General features: G+C 38.9%; 2 protein-coding genes and 1 pseudogene across 2 annotated transcripts; 1 reads left to right on the forward strand and 2 right to left on the reverse strand.

Moving 5' to 3' along the window:
• Positions 1-2,883: 2,883 nt before the first annotated feature.
• On the reverse strand, positions 2,884-3,757 carry LOC132296381 (uncharacterized). The gene is made up of 2 exons (XM_059794588.1): positions 3,280-3,757; positions 2,884-3,134 (listed from the first exon to the last, which is right to left on the reverse strand). The coding sequence occupies exons 1-2, from the start codon at positions 3,755-3,757 to the stop codon at positions 2,884-2,886; spliced, it is 729 nt and encodes a 242-aa protein (XP_059650571.1).
• A 127-nt stretch (positions 3,758-3,884) lies between these two features.
• Positions 3,885-4,940, reverse strand: LOC132296382 (uncharacterized). The gene has a single exon (XM_059794589.1). It carries the CDS (start codon positions 4,938-4,940, stop codon positions 3,885-3,887), a length of 1,056 nt encoding a protein of 351 aa, XP_059650572.1.
• Positions 4,941-10,480: 5,540 nt separating this feature from the next.
• On the forward strand, positions 10,481-13,667 carry LOC132296383 (G-type lectin S-receptor-like serine/threonine-protein kinase LECRK2; annotated as a pseudogene).
• The last annotated feature ends 3,582 nt before the right edge of the window (positions 13,668-17,249 follow it).

The raw sequence follows: 17,249 nt of genomic DNA on the forward strand, positions 1-17,249 counted from the left end.
ATAAATCCACATAATCCAAGTAGTTGATAACACAAAATTTAAACAGTTCATCAACTAATAATCCAAAATCCATCCATGTAGTTAATGAGACAAAGTTTAATAGTTCATCAAGTTAAAATCCAGAATCCATTCATGTCATTGAAAATTTAATTCATTTAACTGAAATTTCAGCTAACCCATAGTACAGTCCAGCAATTGACAACATTAACAATAGTAAAGTGTCAATTATAAATCTGAGAATGACAAACTATAACTCAGAAAATCCACAGTTCTAACCAATATTTGCTGGAACAGATAGAACAGTTCAACAATTAAAATAACGATCTCCATTTAATTAATGAAACCTAATTTATTAGTTCCTTAATTAAAATCTAACCTATGCACAAATAAGGTCTAACAGACCCATGACCCTATTCTGTACCCAACATAGATTTCAAAACCATCCTCCAGTCATCTAAGTTGCTAAATTAAGTTTACACAACTAGATACTTTATAATCGCCAACAATGTGTGTCATTACTTAAAACTCCCACACTGTGAAAACCTTTAGCATATTAGAATAAATTATTCATTGTGAGTCCTAATATAGCATAATATCCTGTTTAGACACCATGTAACAGTCCGTTAAATTTTTAAAACAAAACTTAGCGAATTAGTCCTTCCTATCCGTTAGCAGCATACAAAGTCGCATATTTTTTTACCCTGTCCTGTTGTATACTTCCCTACAGTTAATTCCATGAGTACTAAGACATTAATTTATTAGAAGTGGCTCTAATATAGCATGGTGTAATGTTTGGAATCCATGTTCCAACTCTTTTAATTGCTAGACACAGTTTAAGCAATTAAACCTTTACCATCCGTTATATCCGTAAACAGTCTGCGACTTGTCTTAGATTTTCCCACCGTTTAATACATTAGCATATAAATAAATTAATGCATCCTAGGGCTCTAATATTTCATGAATTAATATATAACTTCATATGCCTAGCCCAAACACAGCTCAGAAAAATCACCAACGAGCCAAACAACGCACAAACCACTCCAGTAAGTACATAAAATCACAGAGCCTGCTCTTAGGAACATAGAGCAGGCTCTAACCTACATAGAGCCGGCTCCCATAACCCTTGGAGCTGGATCTAATAGAGGGGGAGCCGGCTCTTTGCTTCCTAGAGCCGGCTCTCTCTCTTTGAGAGCCTCCTCTGCTTCAACTGCTTCGTTCTGCTTCGTCCGGTTGTCGTCTGTGATTCCGGCGAAGTCCAGTGTCCTATTCCAGACCTTTTTAAGATTATTAGGGCCCATTAAAGCTCTTAAACCCCTAGAGACTCCTCCTATTCCAGTGTGAACCAATTGACAAAAACTTAAACTACACATAACAACTTATGCAAGAATTAATTTAAACTTTTAAAAAAACACAGAACAGATTACCGAAATCATCTAGCATGCATAAAGTCCATTTTTAAACGTTTAATTAAGTTCCTGGAGTCTCTATAAGATGCACAGAACACAAGTTTACAAGAGAGGAATAGACTAAAACTTGCCTTTAGGTTTCGGTTTGAAACCTTTCAACACCATTGCTAAATTCTCCAATGAACTGTAGACTACCTGCAACTGCAACTCTCCTACGGTTCCAGTTCTATCTCACCCTCAACCTCTTCCTTCCTCTATGGTACACCCTCAGTCCATAGTTGAAAGCTTAATTGATTCGCCCAGTTTTCCCTCTGTGTTTTCCCTTCCAACCCTCTCTGTTTTTCCTTTCAATACACTTTTACGTGAAAAAGGATTTGTCCCAACTCTAGCAGACTTATAAGAATATATATATAGCCATCCCAGGTTTAATTAAAACCTAACCTAAGTTAGCATCCAAACCATATAAAAATAAAACCCTAATCCTATATTAAATACAAGACCAAATAAAACAATTAATGTAGACAACTAACCAAATAAGTCATATAAAATGCACCTCATTTATCATTAAATAATTAAATTAAAACAATCTCAATTCAACAATTAAATTAAATACACACAAATAGTAATAAATCAATTAAGCAAATAAAACAATTAAGCTAAACAAATAACAAATAAGTCCAATTATTAAATTAAAAAAAATGAAATACAAATCAAAATTGAAAATTAAATTTCCATTTTATCCTTTTGAAAACTAGGGGTATTACAATCACTACTCTTCCCAGTATCATGAGAAAGAAAAGCTTTCTCAAACTTTCAAGAAAGGAAAAGAGATGCATCTATCCTTAAAGAAAGAGGCTGTCGAGCTAGATGCTAAGGAGAAAAAGCTTCAAGCTGAACTTGCTCAACTTCAGTTGGACAAGACAAAGCTTGGTAGTAAGGTGGCTGATCTAAGGGTTCAAGCGAAAACCGCAGCTCTCAAATTCAAATCTTTGCAAGCACAGATGCCGAAGTTGGAACAAAACAAGAAAGTGGCAGAAACATCCCTTAATCAATCTCGGGCTTTGTGGGCAGACTTCAAAACCAAATTTGAAGAATTTCACAGTAATTTTACCAGAATTTGAACATTCATGGGTCTGTAATATGTTTTGAACAATTTGCCTTTTGTGATGTGTTGAATAGTCTTGCTATGATATTTTTGCTTTTAAAGTATACTGAGCTTTTACTATATAACCATACTTATTCATAATTTATTCAAACAACAAGGTAAAAATACAATCCAAACTATTTTGACTTAACTGGAAACTTCTTTTCTTCCATAAGCTCAAAAATAGTTGGCTTATATTTTTTAAGGTACCTTCCATTTATTGGCCTTTCATGCACTTCACCATCTAGATTTTTTAACTTATAAGCTCCTCCATGCAATACTTGGTGAATTAAGTATGGACCCTTCCAAGTAGGTGACCACTTGCCATAAACCCTATCCACCTTTCCAGGTGGAAGAACTGTTTGCCAAACCATATCGCCCTCTGCAAATGACTTGAACTTCACCCTTTTTTTTGTAAGCCCTCATGACTTTTGCTTTATGCATCATAAGGTGATCCAAAGTAAGTTTCTGGACTTCATCTAAATCTTCGAACTCGGCAAGCATAGCTTCATTATAATCGACAGGAATGAGATTATGTTGTAAGGCAACACTTGCCGATTTTATGTTTAACTCCATTGGCAACACTGCATCATGACCAAACGTTAGCCGATATGGAGTTGTCCATGTACTTGTCCTTTTTGAGTTTCTATAGGCCTATAAGGCTTCTGAAAGGGTTTCATGCCAACGCCTCGGCTTGTCTTTTATCATCTTATTAATAATTTCAATCACAACTTTTTGATGCTTCTGCCTGGCCATTCCCTTGAGCATAATAGGGTGTTGAGGTAACCATTTTCACTTTCATATCAATGCCGAGCTGTAACACTTCATTCGCTCGAAAAACAGAACCATTATCGGCAACAATTATTTCCAGTAATCCAAATCGATGAAAGATATGTTGCTCCAAAAACTGTATAATGGTATTATGAATCACCGATACATATTCCTCAGCTTCTACCCATTTAGTAAAATAATCAGTAGCGAGAATAATCCAATGATGACCCTTTGATGAAGGAGGATTAATCTTGCCGATTAGATCCATAGCCCAACCTCTGAAAGGCCATGGTTTAACTAGTAATTGCATTTCTATTGTTGGGACCCACTGCATTGGCCCATGTTTTTGACAGTCTATATAGCCTTTTGCATAAATCATATAATGTTTTCTCATTCCTGGCCAATAATATCCATATCGGCGCATCAACCACCTCATTTTTATGCTAGTTGGTGAGCTCCACATATCCCTTCATGTACCTCAGCCATGATCTTCAAACCTTCAAACTTGCTAATGTACTAAAATAACAAACCATCATCAGCCGATCTTCTATAAAGATCTCCATCTATAAGCACATAATCAACTGCACTTCTTCTAATCTTTGATCGGCTTCAGGAGTTGGATGTTGCGAGAACAGGATGTAAGGAATTCGCCAATCATCATCATCCAATTCGGCAACATCAGTAGCAAAGACTTCTTCCATAATTTGATTTCTTGTTTCAGCTGATGGAAGAGATCGGCGTGTAATCTTCATTACTCTTTCCTTCATTCCACTTGGCACCTTAACTCTTGAAGCCGTCTGTGTTAAATCATTAGCTGTTTTATTCATGGCCCTTGGTCTATATTCCAAAGTCACATTGTGAAATTGGCTAACCAATTGGGTTGCTAATGAATGGAATGATCTTAATTGCCAATTCAAACATCTAAAGTCTTCTGAGATTTGATTAATCACTAAACTCGAATCTCCCCCAATGTGGACATCTTTGACTGCCATTTCCAACAGAATTTCCAAGCCGATAATCAATGCTTCATACTCGGCTTGATAATTAGAGCACCTGAAATCCAAAAAGAAGTAAAACGAAATTTGATTCCCTGTTGGGGATATTATAACTATACCAGCACCCGAGCCTTCACTGGTACTTGACCCATCGAACATTAAAGTCCATGGAGTCATGAATATGGATGCCGAGTCAAGCTCATCAAATACTTGTGACCCAATTTCGGGCGAGGGATGATCAGCAAGAAAATCTGCCAATGCTCTTCCCTTAATTGCCTTTTGTGGAACATATGCAAAGTTGAATTCCATTAGCGCCAAAGCCGACTCGCCAATCCGGCCTATGATTAATGGCCTTGATAGCATATACACTATAAGATCGGTTTGGCAAACAATATAAACCAAAATAGGCAACATATAGACTCTTAATTTCATTGCTGCAAAATACAAGGCCAAACATAATTTCTCAATCAGTGTATATCTACACTCGTCTGGAGTTAAAACTCGACTGAGGTAATATATTGCTTGTTCACTTCCTGCTTCATTCTCTTGTGCAAACATAGCTCTAATGGATTCTTCAGCAGCCGATAAGTATAATTTCATCGGCCATTTCTTTCTTGGCGGCATCATGACAGGAGGACTCGATAAGTATTGCTTAATCTAGTCAAATGCCCTTTGATGATTATCATCCCATCTGAATTCTTCCATCGGCTTCAACTTAAGTAGCGGGGAAAACACATGTAACTTCCCAGCTGTATTAGCAATAAATCTCCTAAGATAATTCACTTGTCCAAGTAACCTCTGCAACTGTTTCTTGCTTCTCGGTGCACTAGCATCAATAATCGCCTTAGGTTTATTCCTATCGATCTCTATACCCTTTTGATGAACCAAGAAACCCAAAAATTTTCCTGCCGATACTCCAAAGGCACACTTTATTGGATTCATTTTTAGCTTATGAGCCCTCATCCTCTCAAAAGATGCTTTGAGGTGGATTAGATGCTCTTTCCTTGTTGCTGATTTCACCACCACATCATCAATGTACACCTCCATAAACTTGCCGAGCATATCATGAAAAATAGAATTCATGGCTCGTTGATATGTGGCCCCAGCATTCTTCAACCCAAAAAGGCATCACCACCCATTCAAAAGTTCCAATCGATCCGGGACACCTAAAAACTGTCTTTGGAATGTCCTCTTCGGCTATATAAATCTGATTATAGCCTGAGTGTCCATTCATAAAAGACATAATTTGGTGCTTTGTAGCCGCATCAATCAACTGATCAGCTATCGGCATTGGATATTCATCTTTTGGAGTTGCCAAATTTATGTTTCGGAAATCAACACATATACGTAATTTTCCATTCTTCTTGATAACAGGGACAACATTTGATAACCATTCAATATACTTTGTAGTTCGAATGAAGCCAGCATCCAACAATCATTCGATTTCCATTTTGACTTTGTCTACCACTTCTTGAGACATTCGACGAGGTGGCTGTTTATATGGCTTGTAGCTATCTTTAATGGGCAACCGATGTTCCACCAAATCTCTGGATAAACCCAGCATTTCTTTATAGTTCCAAGCAAAATAGTCACTGTATTGTTTCAATATGCCGATAACCTCGGCTTGTAATTCTAGTTCTAACAGTGCACTAATATAAGTAGGTCTAGGCTCTGTGTCAGTGCCTAAATTCACCTCCTTTAAAGGATCCTGAGTGTCTGCTTTAAGATCATCGAGCTTTGTTGGCGCTAACTCCAAGTCTTCTAACTTAATTGCATCTAACTTTTCATTACTAAACCGATCAATCTCAGTAAGATTGACCGATGGTCCTAGCTCTATTATTGCTTCTTTCTCTAGCCCTTTTTCGGCTATGTACGCTTAAAGCCTGATGCAAGCGGCCCTAAAGGCCTGCTGCCGAGCAGTTTCCCTTTCAAGTTTCACTTCTATCAATAACTTCTTCAATTATAGCAAGCCGAGGGAGTTCTACCTTCGGCCTGGAATTCTCCTGCTGTAACTCGCATATTTCACGATCGGCAAGACTTATTCTCATGGTTGCCGAGGTTGGTCTTCCATCGGCTCCTGTTCCCACAAACTGGATAGGAACACATTCTTCGTCATATAAAACAGCATCTGCCAAATACACTTTTGCCACAAATGGCTTATCATCGGTATTTACTATTTTTACTTTATCTCCATCCCAAAAAATCAACATCTGATGTAATGATGATGGGATGCACATATTTGGATGAATCCAATCACGGTCTAATAACAAATTATAGGAAGCCGTGGATTCAATAATAAAAAATGCCGCATAAGACGTCCTACCTCCAACCTCTACTTCTAAAGGAATGATCCCTTTAGTGCTGGTAGAACCTCCGTTGAAACCACAAATTGCTACATCAGTAGGAATAACATCTTCCATACTCTTGCCGAGTTTCTTCAATGTGTTTGCTAGAATAACATTCAAAACTGAGTCATTGTCTACCAAGACTCGATTAATAGGTTGACCTTCTACCCACACCTTAACATACAAAGGCTTGAGCTGTTGAGTCATTGCTAACAAAGGTTTTTCAAAAATCACCTTCTCTGCCGATTCTGAGGAAAGAATTGATAAATTCCGAATCGGCTGAGTTTCCTTCTCATTCTTCTCAGTATTTGCATTTGATGCCGATGGAGCCTGGAACATTACGGGTAATACAAATGCCATGTTACATGACATCTCGTCTGGGAAACTACCAAACTGAATTCTGAATTCATTGTTACGTCTAAGCCACGTCGGCTAATACTCTTCATCCGGGTTATCTTTATCTGGAATGCCGATAACCTCAGCTTGCACTACTTTGCTTCCTCCTCCAGCTTTTCTTTTTTCCTCAGCCCTTCTCCTTTGTTCTCTACGCTTCTGAGATCGAGTTAGGCCCTTATTCTGAGATTGTTGAGCTTTAGGGAACTTTGGATGATTAACTCGACTCCATCTATCTTCAGTCGAGTTTGTCCTTGGTTTCCTAGTTCGTACTCTATATGAATTAGCCCCTTTCTATACCCAAATCTCTAACTGAACCGGTTACTGCCTTTTTAAAATTGGGATCGACTAGATATATCACCTTGTCGAGTTAGCCTTCCTGCTTTCAAATGGCTGTTGTTGGAATCACCTTGCCGAAGCTCCTCCCTAGGCTTCAACGAGAAAATAAGCCTCTCAAGAATTCCTTTCTTCTTTGGTTGAACCTCCATTGGCACGTCTTCCTTTGGTTGTTGCTTTCCTTTGTAATTTAGGTAACAACCATTATCAATCAAGGCTAATTGAGCCTCTCTTAATTGCTTTTACAATTCTGCCATCTTTTCAGGTGTCGCGGTTGATGAAAGGTACTCACCAGATAACTTCTCTACCTCCTGCCGATTCTCTCGCTTGGCTAAGCTTATTACATTTGTAGATGTGATTGTTGGAAACGGATTAGTATCTACTTTCATGGTCTCTGGAGTTTTCTCCGGGAATTTTAAAGTGCCTTCGTCAATAGCTTTCTGCAATACACCTCGTAAAACAGTACAATCATTAGTAGCATGATTCCAAGAGTTATGATACTTACAATACTCTTTTCCCTTCAAGTCACTTGCCGATGGAATCCTATGCCCTTTCGGCAAAGATATCATTTTATCGGCCATCAAGTGATCAAAAATTTGATCTATTTTTGATAAGTCGAACAAATAACTTTTCCCGATATCGGTAGGACTTTTCCTTGCTGCTGATGTTAATGTTGATGAATTGCCCCCCGTGGTCGGTTTAGGTTTAACCAACGCCTCACAAACGTATGGCTTTTTGATATTAACCTCTGCGACGTCAACTTCTAATTCATCTCCAACTTCTGCAGAGAATACCTCATGATTAGGGTCCTTGTATCAAGTACCCTTAGAAGAATTTTTCCTCTCTTTCTCTTCTTTTAGTATTTCCTCATACCGAGAAGCCCTGTCTGCCAAATCAAAGAGATCTTGAAACTCAACCCCATCAAACCTATTGTGATGTTCAATGTCTAAACCATTTAATGCCAACTTGATGTATTCTAGTTCTGGCAAACTTACTAGGCATTTGAGTTTAACCTTTCTGAACCTGGCGATAAAAGTCTCAACCAATTTACTCGGCAACTGAGATAATCGAGATATGTCTGCCAGTGTAGCTTATGTCTCTGTTCGGTAGAATTGGGTATGGAACGCTTCTTCCATCTCATCCCAAGTCTGAATAGAATTAGCCGGTAAGTTGTTGTACCATTCAAAAGCTGCCCCGGCAAGAAAGCTAGAGAACAACCTCATCCTTAACCCAGGGCTAGGACCAGCTTCTCCACATTGTGCAGTGAACCTTGTAATATGCTGTACTGTAGAGAAGTTTTCTTCGCCACTGTACATAGAAAAATCAGTATACCGATAATTTCTAGGCAACTCATGGGCATCAACATGATCAGGATAGGGCTTTCTGTATACCAGCCGAGCACGTCTGCGACCTTGTGCTACTTCAGCCTGTATTAAAGCCAAAATCTGAGCCCTATCAATCCCTGCATTTCTTCCTGGAGGATCATTTGGGTGCCGCGGAATAAATGGATTAACCTACTCCCTTTGTGGATCGGCATTCACTTGCCCCCCAGCAGCCGTTGGAGGTATCAAAGGATTGACCCTACCTTGGTTTAGATGGCCGACACCTTCTTGCTGATTTCTCACTGGTGGAATCAGTTGCTCATTGGAACGTTGCACAGGCTGATCATTCATTAATGGCTGGAACATCAGCACAGGATTCACCACCAACGGATTTGATAAGATTAGTGGATTTCCCATTGGCATGCCAAGTGTATGATTCGGCACGTTGCTGATCGTAACACCAAGTCCTGCACTTGGCAATATGGTGCTTGTTCGAGGTCCTTGGGATATATGAACCAATGGTGCCGTCAAACGCTGAAAAATGGACTCATTGACTGATCTTGTCGGCTTTGATTCGCCTGTACATTGGTTTCAAGTTTCTGATTCATCTTCTCCAACTGAGTGTTTAACTCCCCTGTCATTGACCTCATCTGAGCCACCAGAAGCTGATTTGATTCTCCCATTTGGGATCTTACCTCGCCGATCTGTACTTGCTGGGCATCAATTTTTTGCATAATTGATTCCAGTACCCGACTCAAAGGGATGTCAGATGGAATAGATGAGTCAGCATCATCGCCTACGCCGATCTGTGGATTTTCTTCATCACTATTATCTCCTGTATTCACGCCTTTCGAACCTCTTAGCTTTGGAGGCATCTTTACTACAACTTACTCACCTGATGGGGTCCCACCGGGTGTGCCAAAAATGTTAACCCTAAAATCGGCTGGCTAGAGCTGATCTTAAATTGATGAGTAAACGGGCATGCCAAAACTAAATATATGGTTCGATTGTATTTTGTCAACTTATAGTCTCTTAGGGAATGTTGACTTCAGACGATTATAGGAGATAGAGAACAAATAAACTCCTAAATGAGTTCAATATTGCCTTAATTAAAAGGACTTTCTGTAAACAAATTATAGTAATCGTAACAAGAGAATAGAAAAGGGAGATAATGGATATAGCAAGAAAAGAAAAGGAAAGAATAAGGAAAGAGGAAGAGAGAGAGAGAGAGATACTGAGAGATTGAGATTGAGAGATAGAGATGAAGAAGAAATAGCAAGGATGCAATTCTTAGAAAGGCTTGAAGAAGCAAATAAATAATAATAAGGATTCTGAGGGTGCTGGACCACTAGTACAGCGTACCCTTTTGTTTACTTATACACAATATTGTAAACCAATTCCTACCAACAAGAATTCCAATTACAATAAAACTCTCTACTAATTTTAAATTCAAACTAAGATTCCTAAATAATGATTAATCCCTAACTAACCAAACAAATCTTATCTGACATAAAGTGTCTCAAAACATCTTAAAAATCTTCCTATCCGATCACAACTTTGCCCTGTTACTGTACTAATGCCATCATAATTGTAATCCAGTCCTTTGAATCCACATTCTCAAGCCTGCTTGCATCAATCCATCAAACAGCCCAATATTCGTGCAGCCCAAACACTTATTTCCATCAGTAATCAAGCCCATGTACTCTTGGCCCATGATAACTTTACCTTGCATATCACATCCAATTAAAGCCCAAACCCGATTACCAAAATGGGTGTCAACAATTTGTCACGGTTTTTCAAATAAGACATCCTTTTTGAGACAGAAGTATTATAATTTTTCTAAGTGGCTTTCTTACCTTTTATATGCACTTTCTGGTCTCCCACTTCACCCGCCTGTCATCTTAAATTAATTTTTCTACCCCATCATGTTTCATGTGGACTTCTGCCCCCGTGATTTACCCACCTTCTTACCTCTAGTCTCACTTCATGCATGTGACTTAGATTTTGGCACTTATAGTCTCACTCTTACATTCACTCCCACTCTCATTTTATGTGATTTAGCAATAAACCATGCTTCGACCAACGTGCTAGTTGCCTAGCGATATCAACCTTTTACTTCTTAAAGGGAGGTCAGGAATTCAAGTTTCAGAAGAGACATGTATATGTGAATACCAACTAATAAATAAATAAACCATGCTTCGCGATAAATCATGTTTCTGGACCAATTAGTCTATTATCAATGTTCCCTTCAGACTAGGTTAGAATAGTCATCCCAAAGAATTTGAGTCCTTTGGAGGGGTAAGATTATTCAAAAGAGGACTTACCCACCATTATCTATTATTTAACATCTTTATTCCATGTCTTTGGTGGTAATTCAGAAACCAATAAGTTGAGGCAATGGCTTGTGCTCTTCCTTATCTTCTCTTCTTTCTATTTCTGCTACCATTTTCTGGTGTTGCTTAAACCAATGGTAGTAATGTATCGATCGGTGCCACTCTTTCCGCTGCTACTGAGGCGGATTCATGGCTTTCTCAATCCGGCGATTTCGCGTTCGGGTTTAAGGAACCGGGGGGCACCAATCTCTTCTTTCTTTCTATATGGTATGACAAGATACCAGAAAAAACTATAGTGTGGTATGCAAATGAAGGCAACATAGTCCCTAGAGGTTCCAAAGTTGAGCTCACTGCTGACAGAGGGCTAGTGCTTACTAACCCCCAAGGCGAGGAGATATGGAAATCTGATCCCCTTGTGGACTCAATTGCATGTGGCTACATGAACAATACCGGTAACTTTGTGCTTAAAGATAGAAATTTGCAAGAATTGTGGGAAAGCTTCCGGGTTCCTACCGACACCATGTTGCTTACTCAGGAATTGGAGAAGGGATATGTGCTAACCTCTCAAAAAACGGAGCCTAGTTTCTCCAACGGAAGGTTCCAACTCAGCATGCTTGACAACGAAAATCTTGAGATCAGAACCATAAACCTGCCTACAGACCATCCTCATGAACCTTACTTTACAATCGACACTCAAGATGCTAATGATGCATCGAATGCAGGTTCCCGATTCGTCATCAATCAATTCGGATACTTATGCGTGCTGAGAGCGAACGGCCAGAAGTCCATGATCTCACAAGGAGGAATTGTTTCAGCCACGGATAACTATCTCAGAGCAACTCTCAATTTCGATGGTGTGTTTACAGAATACTATCATTCCAAGACATCCAATGGCAACGAAAGCTGGTCTGTGCTCTGGTCTGAACCTGAAAATATTTGCACAGCAATTCGTGAGACTGCAGGAAGTGGCACATGCGGATATAACAGCCTTTGCCAGCTCAACACGGATGGAAGGCCATCTTGTGCCCACGAGGGTATTCCTTACTCAATCCAAGTGATCAATTTAATGCCTGCAAGCCGAATTTTGTGCAGGGCTGCGAAGATGACCATGAAGAACTATATGATCTTGTTGAGCTATCCAACACCGACTGGCCACTTTTGGATTACGTGTTGTTGGAGCCTTTCGATAAAGAGGAGTGCAGGAATTCTTGCTTGCAAGACTGCTTGTGCTCTGTTTCCATTTACAGAGATAATAACTGTTGGAAGAAGAGGATGCCACTCTCAAATGGGAGAGTTGTTAGAACTGAAAGGAGCACGGCATTTGTCAAAGTCAGGAAAGATATTAATTCTTCCCCATCGGGTCCTTGTCCTCCGGATGAGAAGAAGCCGGGAAAGAAGTACGACAGGACTAAAGTTGTTGTGGGATCGGTGCTATTAGGCAGCTCTGTGTTCTTCAACTTGATATTAATGGCCGCAATTCTTCTGAGCTTTTGTTTCATTTACAAGAGAAAGGACACCAGAATTCCCCAAGTCGAAAGCGTCGTGGACACTAATTTGCATTGTTTCACATACGAAGAGCTTGCACAAGCTACGAATGGCTTCAATGAAGAAGTAGGAAAAGGAGCTTTTAACGTTGTTTACAAAGGGGAAATGAATAGGGGTTCGGGAAATTTCGTTGCAGTCAAGAAGTTAGAAAGATTGGTTCGAAGTGAGAAGGAATTTAAAGCTGAAGTGAATGTGATTGGCCAGACACATCACAAGAATTTGGTCTGACTGATTGGATTTTGCAATGAGGGACCGAATCGATTACTGGTCTACGAGTACATGAGCAATGGTACGTTAGCGAGCTTTCTTTTCGGAGATACAAGACCGAGTTGGAACCAGAGAATCAGAATTGCCTATGGGATTGGAAGAGGACTCTTGTACTTGCACGAAGAGTGTAGCACCCAGATCATCCATTGCGATATAAAGCCTCAGAATATACTCATTGATGATTATTACAACGCTCGGATTTCTGACTTCGGATTGGCAAAGCTTTTAATGATTGGTCAGAGCCAAACCCACACTGACATTAGAGGAACTAGAGGGTACGTTGCACCGGAATGGTTCAGGAGCATGCCAATCACAGTGAAAGTCGATGTTTATAGCTTCGGTGTGTTGCCGCTAGAGATCGTTTGTTGCCGGAGAAGCGTAGATATGGATACCAGTGAAGTAGAGAAAGCAATCCTAACTAATTGGGCTTATGACTGCTATCAAGAAGGAACGATAGACGCGCTGGTTGAAGGTGACGTGGAGGCCACAAACGATAGGGCGAAGCTAGAGAGGTTTGTAATGGTTGCCATTTGGTGTATTCAAGAAGACCCGTCTTTAAGACCCACAATGAGGAAGGTAACTCAGTGGCTTGAAGGAGTTGTTGAAGTTAATATTCCCCCATGTCCCTCCCCATTTAGTACTACGATATTGATTTAGAGCAGATTCAGGTCTTTGCTTTGTTTGTCTTATCAATCTTTCTTGTGCTGTCTATGTAAGATTCTGTTTGTTATTCTAGTTTTGGGCATAAATCTAAGTATGTCGCTGCAAATTTTCTGTTACCAATATTTTCAGGAATAATAATGTTTGATAATTGATATTTAACTGTTTCCAACAAAAGTCCAAAACCATCAGAGGTACATTTAGCGGGCATTATTCAGTGACTTGGTTGGTAGAGTGTCTAGCTCCCCGAGCAGGTGTGTCCGTGTTCGACTCCCTCCTATCCCTAATTTGTCTACAACTTGCAACACAATGATTTGTTTATGTACAATTGTCTCTGATAATGCACAAAAATAGCAATATGGAAACTTAAGATCTTAATGTAAGTCACACCAATTTGCCCTCCACACACACTTGCCAATATGTTCCACTAGACATTCCAACTATCACCATAGTAAATTTATCTTCATTTTTCCTTGATTCTTGAAATGACTTCATAATTTGTTTAATTTGTGCTACAAATACTTAGTGGCCATTTAAAGTTATTAAAAACCTAAAATTGAAATTACTTTTGTCATGTTTGGCAGCACAAAGGTTATACTAAATTTGCTCCAATTCCAAATTCAAGACACTGATTCGGTGTTTCCAATTTTGAGCATGTTAATAAAATGATAGTTCTTGTTAAAGAACTTATACCAAATCCAATCCTGAAAAATTAAAAGTTTCAATTCAATTCCTAATAAGTTACAAGATTTTTGTACTTCAAATTCTCAAATTCTTATGAACCTATATATAGTTGTATATTTAAACATTTACCATGAAAGACCTTCCTATAATCACAGGAGTAGATAAATTTAATTATCACGAAAAGGGATAATAATAATGATTTTGGTCCTCTCGTGCTCGCGATTTTTTTTTTTTACACAATTGGGAGCTCTTGAAATCTAAGTATCTTCTTGGTTTGAAGAGATTTGAGCAAGAAAAAAAGTCCTACTATCAATTATGATCCACAAGTCGTGCTTCGAAGAAACTATGAGAAGAATATTTCAGGCATGTACAAGTTTCCGAGGCACGGCGAAGGGAAGAGAGAGAGAGTTGCACGGCGAAGGCGAAGGGAAGAGAGAGCTGCATGGCGAAGGCGAAGGGAAGAGAGAGAGCTGAAACGGCGAAGGCGAAGAGAGAGAGAGAGAGCACTGCACCCAGAACCAAACCCTAAGACATCGATGTTTAATAATGTGGGCTGAAATAGCATATTCAACCTGTTTTGACTCTAAAATTAGAGGGTTGAAAATTATCCAACCCATTTATGACCCATGTTAAATATGATTAACCCAAATCCATTAAAACATGGACGAATATGAACGAGTTGATGGTTTCTGATCTATTTTGCCACCCCTACCTGAAGCAACTCTAAGAATCAGCCAGCCCACTTGCACACTACTTCGACAATAACAGGAACTGTGCGGAAGGAGATAGTTTGACGGGCAGGCAGTGCCTACAATTCTTATTAGTTTATGTAACTAATTTACAAATATTCATGTGGTCTCCTTCTTCGTGTAGGACTCATAGTGCTAAACCGGACTAGGCCTTCTAATGATGTTGGACCAGACTCATATGACTTGTGGGCACAACCCCAACCCATTTCGTCTGCAGTTGGGCCTCTGGAGTTGGGATTATAGAACCTACACCCTTCTTCTTGTTTGGTCCATGCGGCATATTCCTTGTGACCCCTCATTTGATGATGTGTCGTGTCGCCATTGGAGGGGGATTTTTCCCTCCACTGTACCATACCCTTTCTTTTCCTTTTTCTAGTTGCCATATTGTATCAGTTGATAGTTACGGGGATATATGGACCTCCTGCTTCGGCCTTTGTTTTTCATTTCGGCCACTTTTTAGTTCTTGTTTTTGATCTATTCCTCAAATGGGCCTTGGGTACCAAAGTTTTCTTTTTTCTTTTTATTTTATTTTATGAATAATCTTACCTACGAAATATATATATATATAATTTGACAGAATAATGAATTTAAACAAAATGATAATGAAAAAAATAAATAAGAGATGTTCTAGACTTTGTTATGATCTCATCATCCACATGGTATCAATGTTAATGTTTTGTCTGTTTCCTCTAAAGTCTAACACGCTGTGAACGGCATTGCCATGTGGGTCTCAATGAAGAAGAATTTAAGACTTTTCTTTTTCTACGTGGCCCCCCTATTCATGGCTTGGAGAAGACTAAAAGCTTCACACTTGACCCAAACCACACTTCATGTGGGAAACATTAAAAGCTACAACATTCATTCACTGGTGGTGGTCAATCTCAGTCCTTTAAAGTTGACGATTGACGATTGACGATTGCATTTGTTGTAACTTTTTATGTGGTGGCAAACTTGTTTACGTTGTTGTCTTTTCTATGGTTAAAATATCTTTCATGTACTAGTCTAATATTAAGGTCATTCACGCTAAGGTATACCCAAGTCAATGCCGTAACTTATACTCCTTCTGTTTTATAGATGTCCATATAATAAACTGTGACACATGTAATGGGACGAAAATAATATAATTTTTCTAGTTTGACTTTCTCACGTTTCATGTGTATTTCTTTTATTTCACCCGCCTATCACTCCAAGTTAATTTTTATACACTCACATGTTTCGTATGGACTTATACTCTCCTACTTTACCGGCCTTCTTACCGTTGCTTCCATTCCATGCATGTGACTTCGATTTTGGAGCTTGTAGTCTCACTCTTACATTTATTTAGCAATAAATCATGCTCTTGGACCAATTAGTGTCCTATCAATGTTCCCATCAGACTAAGTTAGAATGGTCATCTTAAAGAATTTGAGTCCTTTGGAGGGATAAGGTTATTCAAAGAGTTAATTTTACTCACATTCTTTCAGGTTTGGTTAAATATCACCCTCAAACATATTTCGAAAATAATTATTAGTTAAGTCCATTTTCACTTTTCCGTCACAATATTCGTTAAAAATATGTAAAAAGATAATTTTGTCCCTAAACACCCTTTGACCTAGTCAAAAGTGATCTTTAACTTAAAAAAATTAAATAAAAAGTTTACAGTACCTCTAAATATATTACAAATTTACAATTATAGATATAAGAGAGAGAGAGAGAGCAGGAACCTAAATAAAAAGAAGCCACCGTTAACCCTTTCAAAGGGGTATCAGCCATTGGTCATATCTCTTTCTACCACAAAAGACTAACTAAATTGATTGTATGAAAGCCGGCATATCAGAAATAGGAAAAATTAGTCCTCATGAACATGGAATATTCCATGGAGATTGAGGAACACTGCATTGGAGGTCCATCTGATTTTGATCATTGAAATTTTACAATTCAATTTGTTGGGTAAATCAAAGTGCTACAGTGACGACTCTCTAGCTCAATTATTCATGTTGAACAATGTTCACTACATTGGTCCAGAAATCAAAGTGTTGCCAGAGATGGTCGGCCACAATTACTTTGAGAAGTTGGTCCAAAAATTACCGTGGCTGGTAACGGCCTACTGGAGTTCAACTTGGGACAGGAATTTCTCTCGTCTGAGGGATGAAAGATCAGTACAACCATATTGGACTACTTTTCTACCTGGGGGATTGTTGACCAAGAATATGTTGAGAGTTTGAAGACATTCAATTCAATGTTCCAAGAGGTTCATCAGACTCAAATCAACATGGGTGGTACCAGTGGCGGAGAGAGATGAGTATATATATCTTGTGGA

Source organism: Cornus florida, unplaced genomic scaffold (assembly GCF_030987335.1).
Source record: "Cornus florida cultivar Cherokee Brave unplaced genomic scaffold, ASM3098733v1 CherokeeBrave_3.0.0_Hap2_Chr02, whole genome shotgun sequence".
Taxonomy (NCBI): Eukaryota; Viridiplantae; Streptophyta; class Magnoliopsida; order Cornales; family Cornaceae; genus Cornus; species Cornus florida.

Bases quoted from the DNA above. Each gene is read 5' to 3' on its own strand.
- LOC132296381 (XM_059794588.1), bottom strand. From the start codon at position 3,757: ATGAGGTGGTTGATGCGCCGATATGGATATTATTGGCCAGGAATGAGA. The intron at 3,135-3,279 runs GTGATTGAAATT...GTCATGATGCAG, and splicing joins GGCAGAAGCATCAAAAAGTT to TGTTGCCAATGGAGTTAAAC.
- LOC132296382 (XM_059794589.1), bottom strand. From the start codon at position 4,940: ATGCCGCCAAGAAAGAAATGGCCGATGAAATTATACTTATCGGCTGCT.